Source organism: Buteo buteo, chromosome 26 (genome assembly GCF_964188355.1).
Source record: "Buteo buteo chromosome 26, bButBut1.hap1.1, whole genome shotgun sequence".
Taxonomy (NCBI): domain Eukaryota; kingdom Metazoa; phylum Chordata; class Aves; order Accipitriformes; family Accipitridae; genus Buteo; species Buteo buteo.
The window spans coordinates 8,250,117-8,270,586 of NC_134196.1; the positions used below are offsets into that span (position 1 = coordinate 8,250,117).

Below are 20,470 nucleotides of genomic sequence, written 5' to 3' on the forward strand. Positions count from 1 at the left end.
AAGTCCTAAGCCCTTTGAGTTAGTTGGCCAGCACAGTACTCTATATTGCAGTGTAAGAGCCATGCATTTGAAAATTAGGTGCCATGTTGCTAATTGCTGATGCCTAAATGTTTTGTTAGCTCTAGTACTAAATACTCAACAACATCAAGGAGGAAGTTAGGCTCTGAACTTGTCAGTGTGCTTAGTGTGTGATATATTTGCTTGCCATTAGTTTTACTGAAATAAATGGAGATACATCCTTAAGTTAGAATTGTCTATGACCACTTCCTGGCAATAAGACCTTGAAAAAAGGAATTGTGTTTTTTATATATATGTATTAAAGGTGAAGTAACAGTTGCGTTTTCAAATATGTCTTTACGGGGAGTTTGTGAGTACTGCAAGATCTAGATTTACAACACTCCATTTCATTTCCACCTCAAGTCTGTAGTCTCTGTCTGGAGCCTGGTAGAAGTGGGCTGACACAGTTTTCTTGCTTAGCTGGGTAGAATCATTATTCTGTATATTGTGAAATCCCCTTTCTGAGTATCTGAGGTGCACATGGAGAACTCAGCAGACGATCTTCTGAAACTGTGTAAGATTGGATGAAATTTGGAATGTTGTATGCACAGTATTTTCTATATTTCTTTTATAAATTCAGTCTTGCTGCTCTGTTACAAGTCAAGGTGTAGAGTTTGTTAAGAAATGTTGATTCAGTTCCTGATTGCCTCACTGTATTTCTAAAAAGTTTGATCAAATGCCTGAAATTTCACACAAGTGAACAACTAGGTTAGATAACAACTGACTTCAGTAATGTTTGTTAGAGTGCTTTAGAAATTCACTGTCTCTGGGTGTTTCATACCTTACAAGAAGTGTGGCCAAGATTCAGGTAAAATTACTCTTTGCATGCGATCAAAAAAACTTTGCAGTGAATGACACTAATTCAAACTTGAAGCTATTAGGTTTTGCATTTGATGTGTTGAGTTCGACCCTTCTTCCACTCACTCTGATTTATACTTTTTTCTTTGCACAGGTGCCTATCTTGTGCCATACTTAATCTTGCTACTGATAATAGGAATTCCACTCTTTTTCTTGGAGCTTGCTGTGGGGCAGAGAATCCGCCGAGGGAGTATTGGCGTGTGGAATTATATCAGTCCCAAACTTGGAGGAATTGGATTTGCAAGCTGCGTAGTAAGTTTTTAACATTAATTGTGTGGTTTGCTTTCAGTCTGTATGATTTAGACTTTTTGTTCTGCTGCAGGGAAAGGCCACTGATTTGTAGCTGGGTGTCAAGGTCAGTTTACAATGTTCTGGACGATCTTAAAAGTTAAATTAGTACATTAAAAAATGTTGATATAGAAGTGTCTGTAAAACCAGTCAACTTGCATTTGTGATTCTTTTGAAACTAGGAACTAGGGAACAGAGTAGTCTTCTGGAGAAAAAAAGGACTATAAAAGTATAGGTGTTACACATGATAAAATACAGAGAAAAGTGGAAAATTTAGAAACTATCAGGTGCTCTAATGGGGCAAGCCATTCAGTTCTTATTCTGATATATTTTAGTTAAAATTACGTTCAGTGGCTGATGTGCAGAAATATGCAGAAGTTCAGTAGGGATTTTTTTTTTTAAATTTACAAATGTTGTTAATAAATGTAACATTTTGATCTGTGTTTTCTTTGTTTGTTTGTTTGTTTTCTTAACAGGTGTGTTTCTTTGTGGCCCTGTACTACAATGTCATTATTGGATGGAGTCTGTTTTACTTTTCCCAGTCTTTTCAGCATCCATTACCATGGGACCAGTGTCCTTTAGTTAAAAATACATCTCATACGTGTAAGTCTATATTAATGTTCTTAAAAATCAAATAAAATATGTAAAATTTGAGATTTTCAAACAAAAAGGAGAAAAAATACATTTCAAAGAGATAATTGTGGGAAAAAGTGTTGTATGGAAAGCTGGTTTTCAATCTTAATAAGATGTCATAATACTTGGAAAAAAATACAACAGAAACCTAATATAAGATAAATACACTGTATTTGGAAAGGATCATCACTGTCAACAGCATTTTAAAGAGTAGTGGAATTAGGAGAGTACTATTTAATGTGTTTCAGAAAAAAAAATCTGATTACTTTTTTTTCTGATGTTGATACTGCTTTTTATGCTTACTTGGTGAAAAACAAAGGTGGAACAAGGATATTTCTACATTTCAATTAGTAGGATATTTCCTGGCGAAAAAGCAAAAAGTGTTGCGTTACTAACAAAGCAGAAAATGGAAAACTGTAAACCTCAATGAAATGCACGTGATAAAAGCATTGTTTGCTTTGTAAACCAATAGAAATGAGATACTTGGTCATTGGTTTGTTGCTATAATGAGATGGTCTCACATGGACATATTATACAGCAGCATTAGAAGTTCCTTATCCCTTGGTTTTGGTTATGTTGTAATAGTTACACACTTTGCATTATCCTTGCTGCTGAAATATGAAATATTTCTTTTATTTTCTTTTTATTTCAAATCCTAAATTTTCTTTAATTACCTTTTGCGGTTTGTTTTTTTTTTTTACCCCTTTAATAAAGAACATAACCAGGGACATTTGAAAAGTTGTATGACATTTTTATAGTGTCTTTGCCAGAGTTGCTTGCTTCAGTTGTTTGAAATAATCAGTATTTGTGAATGCTGGCACACAGTCAAATCGACTGTATTCCACAAGCTATTGTGCATTAATTGAGTCACAGTGGTTGTTTACATACCCTTATCCTGCCTAAATACTAAGATATAGTGTGTCAGCCTAACTTCAGCAGAGGTCACCTGAACTAAGCTTAAACAAAGAAAGGTATTATATTTGGTAACAGTCAAATTGATGGTTTATTTCAGTGAAGGTCTGACACCTGTGTTAGGTTTCTTAAAATTAGTATATTTTTCCCTTCTTTTCATTAATTACCTCGACTCAGGACCTAGCTTAGAGATATGATTGATTGTCAGATATAAATAATTTATAGAAAAGTTAAGTAAATTTTTTCTTCAAAGGATTCTTTCTATTTATATGTGCTGTATGTCTGGATGCACGCAGTTTCTGAAACTGTTTGGTAACGTGAGTAAAACAGAATTACAGTATAATAAAAAAATCACTTATGGAATACATACAGCCAACTTCCATTTAGCATAGCTGTGTAGGAGCCTTTTTTTCCTTTTCTCATCACTTTGGTATCATTATGTTATTATTTTATCATTTATAATAGTAATAAAGTGCCTGTTGATTTGAGTGTCATAACAAAGCAGATATAGTTGAGAATTTATTTTCCGTGTATTTTGAAAATTGCGTTCAATTTCAGAGAGATACTTTCCATAGTATATAAATCACAGTATCATATGTAGGTAATCTAATCTTACATGTGATAAATGGAATGTATGTCTTCATCTAGGCCTGCCTACTGTTTAGTACTTAAGTGAAAAAAAAAAATTCCGCCTAGGACTCGGATTGACCATATGTAGACGAATACAATATCCCAAAAGGGTGTTTTAAGAAGATATATCCAGAACCTTTCACCGATGGCAGTCACTTTTTCTTTTAGACAATGTCTTAAGGGTCTTTGTGAGTTTAGTTTCTCAGTAAATGATGATGGCACAATTGCAAACATTAAGAATTGGTAGAACATTGTTATGAAATGTTGGGAAAATACTTCTGTCCTGAACCCATTCTTTACTTGCTAACATCTCTTGACAGTTGTGGAGCCAGAGTGTGAAAAAAGTTCTGCAACCACTTATTACTGGTATAGAGAAGCACTGAATATTTCCAGCTCTTTGTCAGAGAGCGGGGGTTTAAATTGGAAGATGACTATCTGCTTGCTGGCTGCCTGGGTCATGGTATGCCTAGCCATGATCAAAGGCATTCAGTCTTCAGGCAAAGTGAGTATACTGTTTCCCTAAATGACAGTGTTTTACTTTGAAACATTTCACGACATTTTTGTTCACCACACCTCCGCTTACTCTCTCATGAAATCTGTAGGAGCAGGTTAGAAGCTGTGACTCACCCCATTATTTGTATAATCTCAAGTAGAGGAATGTTAGTAGTTAAGCATTAAAATTGTGGTAATTTTAGTGGGAATTGTAGTAATTTAGTGGGAATTGAGATCTGAAGAAGAATAATTTCTGTTCTCATCAACGTAACTGTTGCAAGTAACTGTACCTCAGCTTTATTGTGCAGCATTAAGTCTGTGTGTTCTGTTTCCATGTATACTCACAGTATGTTTGCAGTGCACCCAGGCCCTTGAAATGCCTTGCCATTTTTCTTTTTATTGTTACTGTCATTGTTTGTTACTATTGTAACTGTCATTTATTGTTACATGTCATTCTGACATGAACACAGCTGCTTTTCAGGATTTTGGATTGTTTCTTTTGACTAATGACTAACCATCCCTTTGCATCTGAGTGCGTCACCTTATCTTCTTTCCTTTCCATGCAGCCAGCTGGATTGGCTAGTGAATGATTTGCTAGCTCTGTTCATCTCAGTGGGATTTTCAGATGAAAAATAATCTCATAGCAAAATTCGTTGCTATTAAGAGGTTTGGCACTGAGGCGGAAATTTCTGTGACCTCTTTAGTGTATTTCAGTTAAAGAAACAACTAGCAAGTTTAGTGAGAGAATCCTTTTACTAAACTTTGAAGTACAGAATTGATTTGCTTTTCAATGATGAAGCATGAAAGATTGTATTTGATTACTGCCCCCCCCCCAAAATAATTAGTAAGCATTACTTAGTGATTTGAATCCATTGGTTATATACTTTCCATTGACTCTTGTCTTCTCTCCTTCTGAAGACAGAATGAGTTTCTTTTCATGCTGCGTATCTTTACCGTACTATGTACTTGAATTAAAGTGCATTTGTAAAATGAAGCATTTCTAAAACAGTCTGCTTCTGTCCTTGTCATCTCATTGAATTCACACTGAATTTCCCTGGGAGCCCAGCAGTGTGTTATCAGTTAGTCAACACAATGGCGACCGTATTGTTTTAATACAATACAGAATTTATTTTAGAGTCATGTGATTTTGCTTTCTTCTGCAGAGACAAGAGGAATGGGAAGAGTGCTGCATATTTCTTAGAGCATATGATTATCAATTCAGATATATATCCAAAAGATACTGAGTAGTGAATGAAGCTATTGAAAATAAAGTCCCTGGATGTCATGTTAAATTTCTTCTTAATGTTTTCCAGATCATGTATTTTAGTTCCCTTTTTCCTTATGTGGTACTTCTATGCTTTCTGATCAGAGGACTGCTCCTTAATGGGTCAGTGGATGGAATTCGTCACATGTTCACACCAAAGGTATGTGCTTAATTTCTGTTTGCAGTGTATTAAAGTTTCAGTGGCAATTTGACCATTTATGAATGCTCTCATTTAAGCTTATTGTCTTCCTAGAACATTTGGCCATATTTCTGTTTGGTTAAATTGCAAAGTTGTCGTTGACCTCAGTGGCACAATATCAAGCCCTAAGGTCCAAAGGTGCTAAGTGTTCCAAGGGTCTGTGCAGAGTTACCTCCCTTAGGTGAAGGGTTCCCAGAGTTAGATGCCTTTACAAAGCTAAGCAACTGAAAGTGCTATTTACAGGATTCAGGATATTTAGAGAGCTCCAGATACTAAAAAAAGAAGTGAATCTTAACTCTTACCATTCTCTAGGATTGAAATGCCTAGTTCTGGGATGTCACAGTGAAATGCCTTACCTTGAATGCTGTCATGGCTTTACATAACTTGTCCCTTTTGAAAGAGGACAAATTTATTCCTTTTTAGAAATAAATTAATGCTGTTTGCATAGTAGCCCGAAGTAAAGGAGACCTGTTTTTAATACTAAAGTAGTGTAAGTACTCACCAAACTTTCCTTACCATGTTTCTTATGGTTGTCATGCCAAGATAGCAGCAGGGCTAAGCATACATTTTTTGCTGTTAACATTTTTACTGGGATGTGTCTCACATAACTTTAGATTTTCTAACTACGGAGGTGAGAAGGGATGTTGCAAAACATTGTTTAGCCTGAAGATCTAAATTCTACGCACACCCATCTCAGATGCTTGTAACTGTATCTGAACTACAGGAACAGCATGTTTGAGTAGTCAGAGCCATACTCAGGAATGCATAATGCTGGGCTTCTTACTGTATTTTGAAATGGACTTTCCAAGAAGTCCATTTCATAATACAGTTGAGCAGAACAGGACTGATGTTTCGAAAATGAAAGCCAAATAATAAGATGAATAAAATCAATGCACATAGTGGCTAATGCCAGATGACAGGGTGTTGTCAGTTGTTTTGATTCCAGGTGTTTTGAGCCTGTGGAGAACTGTCATCCTATAAAAATGACTTTTGTTAGCTATCACATTCTTATTTCTTGCATTGTGATATGCAGTTGTGCTCTGCTTCACTTGCTGTCACTGCTTTAGAGGGACGAGGCTCTGCAGGACCTTGCAAGCTGCTCAGGCAAATTTGGGAAATCTGAGGAACAGAGTAACATAATGCTTACTGATGAAGAGGAAGTCTGTAGCAGAGATGGAATACAGACCTCTTGAAGTTATAATCTGGTTTCTCAACCACAGTGTTAATCCTTTCTTTACTAGAGATGTACCACTAGATACTGAGGGAAAGTAAACACTGAAACTCCCCTTGAATAGCAACACCTGTGTGCACTGTTCACTACTTCATCTTTCATGAGTTAGACCTAAAATAAGTTGCAGCTGATGCTTACTTTATAGTTATGTTACAACTTAATTATACAGTTGTTTCAGGTGTTCAGATAAATGATCTTGAAAGAAAAAACGTTTTTAATTTCTTCTACTGGTTTCCAGTTCTGTATCTAAAAATTTAAGTTGTGGTTTAAATTTGAGGTTAGGAGGCCTGTATGTCACACACAGTATATGTGAATATAAACCTTGAAAAGTATTTTCATTATGATCTCTGATTGTTTCTGTACTTGAGCACTGATTTGGACTGTAGGTTTGTATGAAACTACCTGAAGGAATTCAGACTCCCCCACCTGTTGTTGTTTCCATTTGCTCCATTGTGCTAACAGTTTATTTGGGTAGGCAGACTGTAAAAAGGTTTGCTGAACTGATCTAGGTTGAAAATTATCCAGGTACGTGGACATGAGAGGAGAGGGGGAAACATCTTTTCAGCCTCGACAAGTTCAGCAAATGACCATATTTTGACCAGGGATGATCACAACACATTCCCACAGAAGAGCTGTGTCAGCACAGCAGAGAACTGGCACACATCAGTGCAGGTGTGAGAGCACAGGGCTAATGAAGAAGGGGAGAATTTCTCTGTTTGGCATGGTTGATGAACAAAGCAGAAATTCTAAATAATAATCTTAATGAAAAATCTAAAGAAAGGTATATGAAAAGCCTGCTCAAGTCAACTACTGCAATGAAACTGTAGGACTGTATGAAGCTTAAATACAGAGCCCCCAAAATTTCACAGAAAATATGTTATAATAGCAAATCAATTACAAGTTTATTTTGAAATTCTAGGCAAGGTGTATCTGAGAACGTACTACCTTTGATGATACCAAATGATATATTGCAGGAAGCGAGAAGTGTTCCGATGCTTGAAGCATTTACAGATTTGGTCAAATTAAAACTGTTCCTCTAGCTCACTCTAGTGGAGAAGCTGTAGCATGACCGTGTGATATGGGCGATAGCTACTTGTGCATTGTAATTACAACAAAAATTATAAGTCAGGAACAAGTTTATTGTCATAAATACCTCCCCCCCCAATATATTGTATTTTAGCTATATATAAATGAATAACAAAGGTATCTGCTACCTATCTATAACAAATATACCTTTATGGGGAACTGGAAAATTTTTCAAAATTTTTTTCATAACAATAGCAGATTTTTTTTTCCTCAGAGTGAGATGGTCAGTCTAATGATGCTGGCATCTATGCTGATGCTTGTTAGTTTTACTGTTTTCAATAAGCCTAGGGTTTAAAAAAAAAATAAATCAACATGCACAGGTGTAAGGTCTTTCACTGTCAAATGAATGGAGGCCCTGAATCAACTTGAGAAAATCTAATGTTTAAATTACACATGTACTTCTTTTTTATGATTCAGTATCTAGAAAAATCTGAGGTAGACAGTTAATGACTCATAACTTCGTAACAAAGATATTTCTTGAAATATGGTCATCTGAATGAGCAATACAGTTCAATTTTTTGATAAAAGGCTTACTTGTCTCTCAGATACATGACCCATTTAACTTAGGGTAAGTTCAAGACACCTGGCTTAAGGGAGATTTGACTTGTGGACTATACAGACTGTGGTGGCCAGAGTTTATTTCATGTGTTGCATTTTGCTTTACATATTTGCATGTAATAGAATTCCATATAAGCATGTGTATCTCATGTTCACTTTTGATTTTTAAGAGTAACAACAAAGCAACTTTTAACATACTTATTGCATTTACAAGAGGATTGATCATCCCCAAATACATCTTAATTCTAACGACATCAATACATACACTGTAAAAAAAAAAAGACAGTAAATACTGTAAAAAAAAAAAAAAAAAAAAAAAAAAAAAAGTCCTCTCTCATTTCTCATTATCATATAGCTCCAGTAGTGTCTCATTGTTGGGAACATACTGTATAGCATGTTTCTCTTTAAGGATTATATTGTAAAATAAATAGAAATTCTGGCCATAAGTTCGCTCAACTTTAGGTGTCACATTCAGCTTTCATTTTGTCATAATGAAAATACATTTGTAGTGGAGAATTAGCATTTTATGATATAGATTTTATTCCTGTTTTTTTTTTCTGTTGTCTTTTCATATAATAGAAATGCATTTTATAGCTGACATATATTATATCTAATTTCAAACAGCTTGAAATTATGCTGGAGCCCAAGGTCTGGAGAGAAGCTGCTACTCAGGTGTTCTTTGCCTTAGGGCTTGGATTTGGTGGAGTCATTGCCTTTTCAAGCTACAACAAGAGAGACAACAACTGCCATTTTGATGCTGTACTGGTGTCCTTCATCAATTTTTTCACTTCTGTGCTGGCAACTTTGGTGGTGTTTGCAGTTCTGGGCTTCAAAGCAAATATCATAAATGAAAAATGTGTTATCCAGTATGAATATCCATTTCTTTTTTTATTACTATTATTTTTATGGTATATTTCATTTATGAATTAACACAGATCACTGAGTTTGACTTCTCTGTTTTATTGTGTTTTACAGAAATTCAGAGAAGATTTTAAAACTTTTGAAAATAGGCAATCTGAGCCAGGATATGATCCCACATCATATCAATTTCTCAAGCATTACAGCAGAAGATTACAATTTAGTTTATGACATTATTCAGAAAGTTAAAGAAGAAGAGTTTGATTCTCTCGGTCTGAAATCTTGTCAAATTGAAGATGAACTTAACAAGGTGAGAGTAATAAGTAAGTCTTAAATACAAAGGTTATGAACAGATGAATATTTGTAAGCCTGAAATAAACTGTGAAGTATACTTACACAGAGTATCAGTGCAGTCTACCTATGTGCAGTGCATCTATAGAGATCCATATGAAAACATGGTTCTGTGCGGGGTTGCATTCCAGCTCACCTGAGGACTTTTGGGTCTGATGTATTCATACAGTCTTCACTGATATGTAAAACATTTTGATCATTATATCACTCTCCTCAGGAGGTGGTAAGTTTTTAAAGTTCTGGTTTTTAGAAGAGTTGAGCATGAGGATTTTTCCAAAGACTAAACAGAGGTGTACCTCTTCAACGTTTCAAACTACGATGTCTTCCAATGTTAAGATACAGTTATTAAGTATAAATACTACTTCACGAGAAAGTAAGAAAGTTAATCTTTACTTATTAGATAATTATTTAATGAATATCATCCTGGTTTGAAATCTTTACAGTAAGCCAGATCTGTAAAAGAAAAGACATTTTTCTAGCTTTTTTCAGAGGGACTTCCAGTTTTAAACACTGACCTTTATATAGTTGCACCAGCATCTGAAACTAAAATGTCAAATCGGTAACTTAGACATTAAAAGTTTCTGTACTATTCCTGCCATTTAAATTTGAAACCATAGGTATAGACATGGAAGTCCTTTATATACTTGCTGGAGAAGACAGAGTGTATTTTGTAGCAGTCCTGTATAATAATAGATCTCATGCAAAATTATCAATGAAAGGGAGAAAGAAGTTCTGACTGGGCACAAGAGGAAAATTTTTCACAATGAAAACAATCAGCCATTGGAATAATCTCTGCAGGGAAGTGGTGGATTCCCCAACATTGGACCCTTTTAAGATTTGGCTTGCCAAAAAAGGTTGGACCAGATGATCCTTGAGGTACCTTCCAACCTGGTATTCTATGAAAGAAGTGTGTTGTTAATATCAATCAACTTACAGATTCTCAGCCAGATCCAGTATTTCAGTAAATAGTATTAATTAAGTTTGCAGGCTTGGAAGAATCACATGTTAGATAGCAGCTTCCCACTCTGCCTTCAAGATGTAATCAATGACATTGCATGAACACAAAGTCAGACTGTCACACTACAAAAAAAGTACTGTCCATGAATAACAATGTGGATTTTTTTCTCACTGACAGGCGGTTCAAGGAACTGGTTTAGCTTTTATTGCCTTTACAGAAGCAATGACCCACTTCCCTGCTTCTCCCTTCTGGTCAGTCATGTTCTTCCTCATGTTGGTAAATTTGGGACTTGGAAGTATGTTTGGAACCATTGAAGGCATTATCACACCCATTGTTGATACCTTCAAAGTCAGGAAGGAAATTCTTACTGGTGAGTGGCACAAACTTTCTTTCTTCACTAGAGCAGTAAGCTAATTTTTTTCTTTTGGAGAGCATGAAGTCTTGTTTTTTGACATGAAAGTTTTCAGTGCTGACATTTTACAGAGCAGTAAATCACTGTATTTCAGACTGTACTTCCATGCACAGGCACATTAACATCTGCAAGTAAAACCTTTTCTTGAATGTTACAAGAGCAGGAACATCCTAGAACTTAAATTTTAATGGAGGATTTTTGTTACAGGTTACTGTATGGTCAGTCCTTCTGAGTTCTTCCAGAATACTTTCCTTTCCAGCCTGTGTCACTCATCAGGGAAACAAAGGGAAATGAAGGAATGAAAATACATTGCAAATTACTACAAATTATTCCTAAGTAGGCCAAATGAAATCTTAATTTATGATTAAATGTTTATTATGTTAAAAATCAGTAAGTTACTCTCTGGAAGAACATATTTTTCCCAGTTGAATGTGGAAAGGGTGTTAAACAAGATGTCTCTTTTATTTTATTTAAATGCCCAAAGTTATTTGAAGTGTAACCTGTTCATGTAGCTCTGATGATCTTGTAGCAATTTCTCTTTTTGAGATAGAACATCATCATAAAGTGTGAAAGTTAGGTTTCCGAAAATCCTCAGGACAGCTTCAAGGGACTTGATGTGTTATGCACAAATTCAGATTTTGTATCAATATCTGTGACAGGAAGGATAGAAAATAAAAAATATAGTAAGCTGCTTTAGCATTATCTAGCTCTATGAAGGAAATAAAAATATATTTTTTTAAGAGTTTACCCCATGATGCAGCAGAGCACTGCATTTTCCTGACTGCTTTTCTTTACTTAGGTAATAAGTAGTATTTAACAGAAAACATGTATTTTTTTGCTTTGCTAGCTCTAAGAATAAAATTCTTCATAAAGATAAATCAAATGATTTTTCAGAAGTCCTAACGTATTGAGCACTTGTTTGGGTTTTCTGAGGTTTTTTTAATCAGCTCTTAAATTCTTACTGAATAACCACTGTGACATTTAGAAATTAGCTGTTCTTCCTAAGTATATATGCAAATACTATGATATATAGTCATTACTTCTGTATTATTGGAGCATTTTACAGTAATTCCTTGTTAGTGCATTTGACAAAAAACCCTATTAAGATAAAGGAATATTCAGGAACTGCCTTTCTCTTGTAATTTTTTTGAGTGGTATGCATGCATGATTTTTGCTAAACTCAGTTGTACTCAAAGGATTACAACTTGATGTGGTGTTTTTATAATTAACTTATAAAATTAAAATGCCTGGGTTATACTTCATGCAGTATCAGTGGGATTTAACAAGGATTATGCCTGCACTGGAGTTTGTGCTTAAAACCCACAAATCCTTTACAGAAGTGGATGAGCATATTTGCAACTTTTTGCACTATGGTTCCAGTTCAGTCTGTCTTGAGTTCAGGGAAACCAACTCATGTGCTTTAAGTAATTTTGCGTTCAAGTATTTCCAAGTAGGAGTCTGCATGTGTATGTGCTGGGTTATGGGCATACCTACCAGAGCGTTAGTTTACAACTAAAGATGCATGGTTTTGCGGTGTAATGGTAAGATACAATGGGAGAACATAAGAATAGCAAGGATTTCTAAATTCACATACACACCGTTCTGGTGGTCTAATTCTTTTCTCAGGGTTAGTAATAAAACTCAGTGTGAAAAGAGAGACTTGGGTCGAGGAGATTTTATCTGTGTTCTTTTGGTTTTGTTATCTTGCATTAGGAATTCACATCGATTTGTAATGATCTTTTTAATTCTATTCTCTGAAAGTCATTATAACAATAGTTCCTACAAGGTTGAAAAAAGTGATTGGTCTTCTACCACAGTATTTTTAAAAGTGTCATTGTCTTCCTTTCACTACTATAATCAATACTAATTGATTATCTGGGATTTATGCAATAAGTATATTCTGTAAGGATATTTTATATTTTGGCTCAGATTCATTTCACCTAATTTTGGACTGCTTAGGTGTATCATTAGCCTAAGTTCCCGGGGTGGGGGGAGGCACTTTAAGTGGGAGAATCAGTCTTACTGCTGCTCAACATACAATTGATTTAACAATTTATTGACATTTGACTTATTTTATGGCTACTTAGGCATTCAGTCCTATTCTCGATGAATTTAGTAGGAAAAAAATTGTATTGAGATTCATTATGCAGGATCAAACATTCAGGAAATATATTTCAGGTTGTCCCTAAACAAAAGAAGGGGTAGAAATGTTGTTGCTTAGTGCACCAATACATTTAGTCAGATCCTAATGGAACTGCATGCCGTGAATGATCTTTTAGGGGAAGTCTAGTCAGCTTTTATATTTTTTAGACTCATAGTCTGAAACTTTGCTTCTTTTCACATCTAAATTCCCAAAAGTGATCTAGTGACCAAGTAACATGATGTATGATGTTTAGGTTACCGGTTCTGTTTATTTTAGCCTTGCATTCACATCAAGTTAAAAGTTCAATGAGAAATAGTCACTTGATTAATCTCTGCTGCTTAATCAGGAGTCCTGTAATATGGCAATTCCAGTAATTATAATATTATAACTTTTCTGTTATGTAGGGAGTAGGTGGGATTTCTAATATTCTTAAAAGTGAGACCCCCTAAAAAGTAAAATGTTACCAACTTTGTTTATATGAAATAATGAGCTAAAGCAGATCTTTGCTATTTTGAACTGTCTTTATTTCCTCTTTGTCTATGGAACTTTGTCATAATTACAGCTCACATTTCTGTCCTTTATTCCAGTCATCTGCTGCTTGGTAGCATTTTTTATTGGCCTGATCTTTGTGCAGCGCTCTGGAAATTATTTTGTGACGATGTTTGATGACTACTCGGCTACTCTCCCCCTGCTTATTGTGGTCATTTTGGAGAATATTGCAGTCACCCGAATCTATGGAATAGACAAGTAAGTGAAGGAAATGTATCTCCCTGTCCATATTAACAGTATTCATTACAATAATTATTACTATATTAGTTATATTGCCCTAAGTATTTGCAATGTACACATAAATACAAGTAAGTAGAAAGTGAGTCAATCTGGACATGAATCTTGTCTGGTTTTAAGAACAGGTTTGGAGCAAGATATACTGCATCAGGACAGTGTAGTGAAACCCAAGGAGCGATTGCAACAGATCCAAAGAGAGGAGTATGCAGTAAAAGACATTAAATTAGAGGGTTAGAAAGGAGGCTGGTTATGCAAGTATGAGAAATTTTTTTATTGAAATAAGACAGCAAGAGAAAGATTTCAGGAAGTAATAATCATGGTCTAAGCAGCAGTTGAGGATGAGTATTCTGAATGGATCTGCAGTATTCCAGGCAGCCTGAGAAAGGAACAAAGCAAACTAATGGCAGTAACAATAAGAAAGTTTCGGTTTATGAACTAGATTTAGTTTGCAGTGTTGTAGCAATTAATCGTTCTTTGCATTAGTTGTGAGAGAGGAAATAGAGGAAATGATAGCAAAGAACAGGGTCAAAATTTACTTGGAAGCAGCACCATTGACAGTGAAGTTAAGTGACCTTCTATCAGTGATGGCTGAAGAGAAAAGGCAGTCAAGTCCCTCTAGTTTTTTTACATCTTATGAATGAAATTACCAGAATTGGTGCCACACTTAAGGAATGGGAGAGTTTGTATAAAAAATAACTCATTGCATCCACAGATAAAACAGAGTATGCTATACTGGCATGTTGAGGTAATTTAAACATCTGTGATTCCTTTGCATGTACAAAGGGTGACATAGAATGGGTGGTTTTTCATTTGACTTTTTACTTGTTCGATCCGAGAAATCAGCCAGTCCCTTGCCATAATGAAATAAAACTATAATAAGAAAATTTAATTTTATTGTTTCCAGACATTGTTTCTGGTCTACACAAGTAGTGCCTGGTCTACTTATTAAGGGAGAATTCCCACTCGGGCCACATGTCTATGTGATCAATTATAGGATTATACATGAAAACACCACCATATAGATGTTTTTACACATGCAAACAAAAAATAAAACAGATGACCTGGTTATCAGGTTGATAATGTCCAGTCAGGTAGAGTTCCACTGTGAAGGGAGGTAGACATGCCAAAAGTCAGCAACTTACTTGTGAGGAAGCTGGTGTTTAGGCATAGCATAAAATATGGTACTTTCCTTCTGAATTGGAGTGTGGTTGATTCATGTTTTCAGAAGAGGTTCTGTCAGGTTATAGGGAAAAGTTAACAGCCCAATTTCTCATTCATAATGGTCACCTGAACCTCCTTCTGGAGTATTCCTAATATTTCTTCTGATATATATTTCTCCAGAATATCCTTCTTCAGGACCCTAGCATTCTTGCTTGCAAAAAATGCCAGAATCAACAACTTCAGGTTGTCACTGGCTGTGATAGCACCAAGGGGTCCTCCTCATAGATGAAGATCTGTATATATGTCTTATTATATTGTCTTTGATCAGATGGGGGGGGGGGGGGGGAATTGCATCCAAAGGGATTACAGCCAAAGGATAGAAAAAAGACAACATGTGAATCCCTGTAGCCAAGAAGGAAAATCTGCTATGCTGGAATCAGTGCTAAAGGAGCTTTGGTAGCTTTTAAAAGAGGATAAATGGGATGGAGAGGATGAGAGACTTTTAAAATGAAAATAATAGTTTTATGTTCAACTGGAGATCCCAGAAAGAAAAGGCTATCTATAGAGGGCACAATCCATTTGTAGATTCAGCTTCTTTTTAACAATATGTTTCATTGCAGTGTAAACAAAGGATAAAATACCCCAAACTATGCAGTTCAAAAAATTTCTTGAGACTTTATATGACAGTAGCTTCACATGTGTAACTGCTTTGAAACCATATTTATTGCTGTAAGAGCTTTTTTGAGATGCACATTTCAAAAGGGAGTGGGACCACAAGGGAGTTAAAACAGAATCAGTGCTTGTGCATCACTCCAAAAGAATTAATTCTAAAAATATTCTCTCTTTTCCTACTGGCTCTGGAACCATGTACTCCTTCGTCAAGAGTACAAAAATAGGAGTTTCGTTCATATTGTAACTTGTAATTTTGAGGCACAAGGAGGCAGATTTAAAACTTCACAAAGCTTTATTTCAGCAACTTATATGATGCAAAACATAGCTTATGCATAAAGTTATTTTTTACACTGCAGCACACATGTGGGTTCAAAATTAATTTTGCAGAATCTGTAAGATGTGCTGGTTGTATATGTCCTCAAAAGGAATGACACATGCCTTAGTAAACAACCCAGCAGACAATATAAGATGTAAAAAAGAATCTTATAAGAAGAAAGGTGAGTTTAAGTATCTTTCCAGCACGGTCCTGCAAGCAGTTTACTAAGTCACTGCACTGTGTAGTGATTCCTTCTGTTCATCTGTTCTGAACTAGTAATACAAGCTCTAGTTTTCAGCCTATCAAGTAATCTTGAATTGCAGCCATTTCTATATGTCCATTTTTTCAGTGTGTCTGTTCTCTCAAATTAGGTGCTATGTATCAATTATAGTACTTGAAATCTCAGTGTATGCACTAACAATAACCTTTTATTCCCTTCACAGATTTATGGAGGATCTGAAAGATATGCTTGGGTTTTCTCCAAGCCAGTATTATTACTACATGTGGAAGTATGTTTCACCTCTAGTATTGTTATGTTTGCTGGTAGCTAGCATTGTCCAAATGGGATTAAGTCCTCCTGGCTACAATGCTTGGATTGAAGATACGGTATGTATATAACAGATGCCATCACCACCATAATGATCATATCTTAAGTATTTCAGAAATACATGAAAAGACAAAAAATTTGCAATTACAAACTCAAAATCAGTATAAGTAATGACATGGTTGTTTTTATTTCAAGTAACATTAGTGTAAAACGAACCACTTTTTAATTTTAGAGTAGTTCTGCTCTAAAATACAACTGTTTGACATGAACATTCATGCTCTTTGTGACTTTTAGTTTTTTGATATATGTTGAAGAAATTCTTAAGGTTGGGAGAGTTTGTTCACTTCCATTAAATCTTACTTTACTGCAGAAAATAGTCGGGTGATAACACTGAATAAATCATTTCAGATTTCACATCAACTTTTTATGTGAAATTAAATACTGAGATTTAGCCATGTCATGAATTTTCCCCTTTGGGAACACATATCACATGTAGGTAACAGCTGCATTAAAACCTGTCTCTGATAAGAATGTTTGATTTGTAAAAAACTTGTCTGTGTGAACAGCAGAGTCAGTGCTGCGCATTGGCTCAAAAAAGACATTCAGTCAAGGCAGCTCCTAAGAGTTGTGCTAGTTTGTAGGCTCATCAGCCCTCAGCTGTTTCTACAGGCTTGTCATGCAAAATACAGGGAGAGTAAAATGTCAGAGAAATGGATCTCGGGGACCCTTCTGAATGGACAATTGTCTGAATTAGCAGGGAGGGGAAATTGCAGCAAAGACAGGTGAAGTGTAAATACAAGAGGATGGCTTTACTGTAGGTAGATGCCTGCCTCTAACCAGACAATCACTAATACTTTCCCAGGATTCTCAGAAAAATGCTCTTGTTATGTTTGATTCTTGCCCTCAAAAATTAGGAAGAGAAATACCTTAGAATACCAAACATACCATTCCTTTCCATGCGTAAAATTAGACAAACTAAGTCTGTTGGCCAGTGATTCATGGATGCAGTAGAGGTGTGGGGTGCAGTCACTGCCCCAGTAAATGTGTTATAGTTTACATGAAGTTTATACAAAGTGGAACAATTCCACAGAATGATCTGAGACAGTCCCTCCAGACCAGCTACTAGCCTACAGAACAAGGACTTTTTTCCAAGCACAGTTAGATACTACTGCACACTTGTCTGTTCTACATCCTTTAAAGGATAGGGAACAACTACAGTCAAATGTAGCAGAAAGCCCAATGTGAAAATCTTGATTTGGGTTCTGATAGAGTGTTCTGAGCATCTCAGAAAATGTGCGACAATGTTTTGGTCCTACTTACTGGCAGAAGGATAGCAATCCTACATCTCCATGACTGTTCAAATTTGAGATCTGTAGTGGTGCCCACATTGTGGGTGCAAGGTGACAAAGATGAGTATGTGTTTGAAAACTGCAGGCCTTGGTGAAGACTGCAGGTTTGCTCTTTTTGAAGTAAAGATGTATTAATAGTTTTTCTCTTGGGTTCCTCAGGCTATGGAAGAGTTCCACAGCTATCCAACATGGGGAATGATTGTCTGTATATCTCTGATGGTGTTGGCCATACTGCCAGTCCCAATAGTCTTCATGGTGCGCCGTTGCAACCTTATCGATGACAGCTCTGGGAGTTTGGCATCTGTATCCTACAAAAGAGGCCGGATAATAAAGGACCCTGTTAATCTGGAGGGAGATAATACAAGTCTGATTCATGGGAAGAGTCCAAGTGAAGTGCCGTCTCCAAATTTTGGCAAAAACATATATCGAAAACAGACTGGATCACCAACTCTGGACACTGCTCCAAATGGACGTTATGGTATTGGGTACCTGATGGCAGATATGCCTGATATGCCGGAGTCTGATTTGTAACTGCAGAAAAAATACAGTGTTTGTTTCTCTGCTCTCACTGATCATGCCTCTCCTACGAGAAGTGGTCAGCTTCACTTACTAGGGTGCGATCTCAGGTGCTCCATAGTGACAGTCATTAAAATGTCATGACTGTACGTACAGGTTGAAAAAACTCCCTTTGGATTAATTTTCTGGATTTTCATTTGCACTGAAGGGAACACATTCAAAATCAATGGCAGCCTACATCTGCCAGCACAGCCAAGAATTTGATTTTTTAAATTAATTTCTAAATTTAAAAATTGCTATCTCTGAAGTCCGGGTCTCACTCTAATGATAAAGTATTTCTGAGGTAATATAACTGAAAATCCTTTTTTTCCTGCTTTCAAGTTAACTCCCCAGTATTAAAAGTGAGCTCAGAAGTAGTTCACCAAACCCGTGTTTGTGTAAACACTTGTATATACCTTGTGTAGATATGCTGTACTTATTTTGTTAGCACTGATAATTACTTAGGCTATTAGCTGAGTAAAAAACAAACCTGCAAACTATTTTCTTATGTAATAGCTGTATAGAGCAATAGTACTAGAAAATCAAGGAGTAGACTTACAGAAAGGTGAGGAAAGATTCCCTGTTCACTGGGGACTGCATAAACTGTGGCTGTATATTTTGTGTAAAATATTTGCTTTTTCAGTGTGAAAACAATGTTAGAGTGAGTCACTCCAAGAATCTTAAGGATTGTGCAGATTCTGCATTTTTTTCTATGCTGTGTGCCTAAAAAAGACCTTCTTGATATTTATTGTGGTTACAAGATTACATATATATTATATTTATATAATATACTTGTAATGTAAATATGTATATTATTCTGTATGTAATCGTTTCAAAAGTTGAAGCAAGATGGCTTTTTTAATTAGTCTCCTTCAGTTTTGCTTCTGTTTTATGCAAATAATTTTTTTCAGTCAGTAATTGTTAAGAAATGTATGGCATTACATTTTAACCTATAAATAAAGAGATTGACAAAGTATTTCTCTGTGATTTCCAAATACACTTACTATAACACAGCCTCCTTTTCCCTCAGTTGGGCTATCTGAAAAAATAACATTTACCAGCTGAATAGAGATGCTAAAGGAACTTGAACACAAAAAATGCTGTATCAGTCATCTTAATAAACCACTGGACAAGGACTTTTACTGTGAATACAGTAGTTGATGTAGCACTGTAAACTGGTGTGATACTCTGGAAGCTAGTACATGATTTATTCCTTACCTTAAAGAGCTTTAAAGTTAGGCATAAACTCTGACTTCACTACCTCTCATAAGCAAAGGGCAGAACTTAGTTATATTGTCCCAGCATCAGACAAAGAACCAGATTAATGTGCGGTAAAGGCGAGTCTCAGAAGCTGTGTGCTTCAAGAGTAGGGTTTTGAGTGTGTCAGTGTGGAAAAGCTATGCTAAAACAAATGAAAAGGACCAAAGTCTTAAACAAATCAAAACACCTTAGCAACTTGATAAAATTCCTTAGGGATAAGTCTTTTGTCTTTGGAGGGTAATCCCAGATAATTTTCCATTTCTAACCTGGGAACTTTTGAAGTAATTTCCAATTATCAGAAAGTTGAACTAGCAACATTACTTGAGAAAAAGTTATATTTAATTATTGGGCATATCTTACATTTGTTAGAAGTTCTGCACATAAAATAGGGTTTGAAGTAGTCCTTATCTTGTTCCAACCCCCCTGCAATGGGCAGGGACACTTTCCACTAGACCAGGTTGCTCAAAGCCCCATCCAGCCTGGCCTGAACACTTCAGGGATGGGGCAGCCACAGCCTCTCCGGGCAACCACTTCCAGTGGTTTTTTTTCCTAATATCTCATCTAAATCTACCCTCTTTGTTTAAAACTGTTACACCTCATCCTGTCTCTACACTCCCTCTTAAAAGAGTCCCTCCCCATCTTTCCTGTAGGCCCCCTTTAGAAGAAGAGTGCTGTAAGGTGTCCCCGGAGCCTTCTCTTCTCCAGGCGGAACAACCCCAACTCTCAGCCTGTCTTCACAGGAGAGGTGCTCCAGCCCTCTGATGATCTTTGTGGCCCTCCTCTGGACTCGCCCCAGCAGGTCCTTGTCCTTATGTTGGGGGCCCCAGAGCTGAACACAGTACTGCCGGTGGGGTCTCACGAGAGCAGAGAGGTGGAAGGGCCTCCCTCGACCTG

General features: G+C 36.1%; 1 protein-coding gene across 1 annotated transcript in view; it reads left to right on the forward strand.

Annotated features, from left to right (window-relative positions):
- SLC6A15 (solute carrier family 6 member 15) overlaps positions 1-19,196 on the forward strand; it is a 38,137-nt gene extending 18,941 nt beyond the window's left edge. Inside the window, exons 3-12 of the mRNA XM_075057713.1 lie at positions 1,010-1,167; positions 1,680-1,806; positions 3,699-3,880; positions 5,184-5,294; positions 8,833-9,074; positions 9,184-9,376; positions 10,553-10,745; positions 13,518-13,677; positions 16,309-16,471; positions 17,921-19,196. Of these exons, the coding sequence (XP_074913814.1) occupies positions 1,010-1,167; positions 1,680-1,806; positions 3,699-3,880; positions 5,184-5,294; positions 8,833-9,074; positions 9,184-9,376; positions 10,553-10,745; positions 13,518-13,677; positions 16,309-16,471; positions 17,921-18,292 (1,901 nt within the window). The 3' untranslated portion in view covers positions 18,293-19,196. The remainder of the gene's footprint in view (positions 1-1,009; positions 1,168-1,679; positions 1,807-3,698; positions 3,881-5,183; positions 5,295-8,832; positions 9,075-9,183; positions 9,377-10,552; positions 10,746-13,517; positions 13,678-16,308; positions 16,472-17,920) is intronic.
- The last annotated feature ends 1,274 nt before the right edge of the window (positions 19,197-20,470 follow it).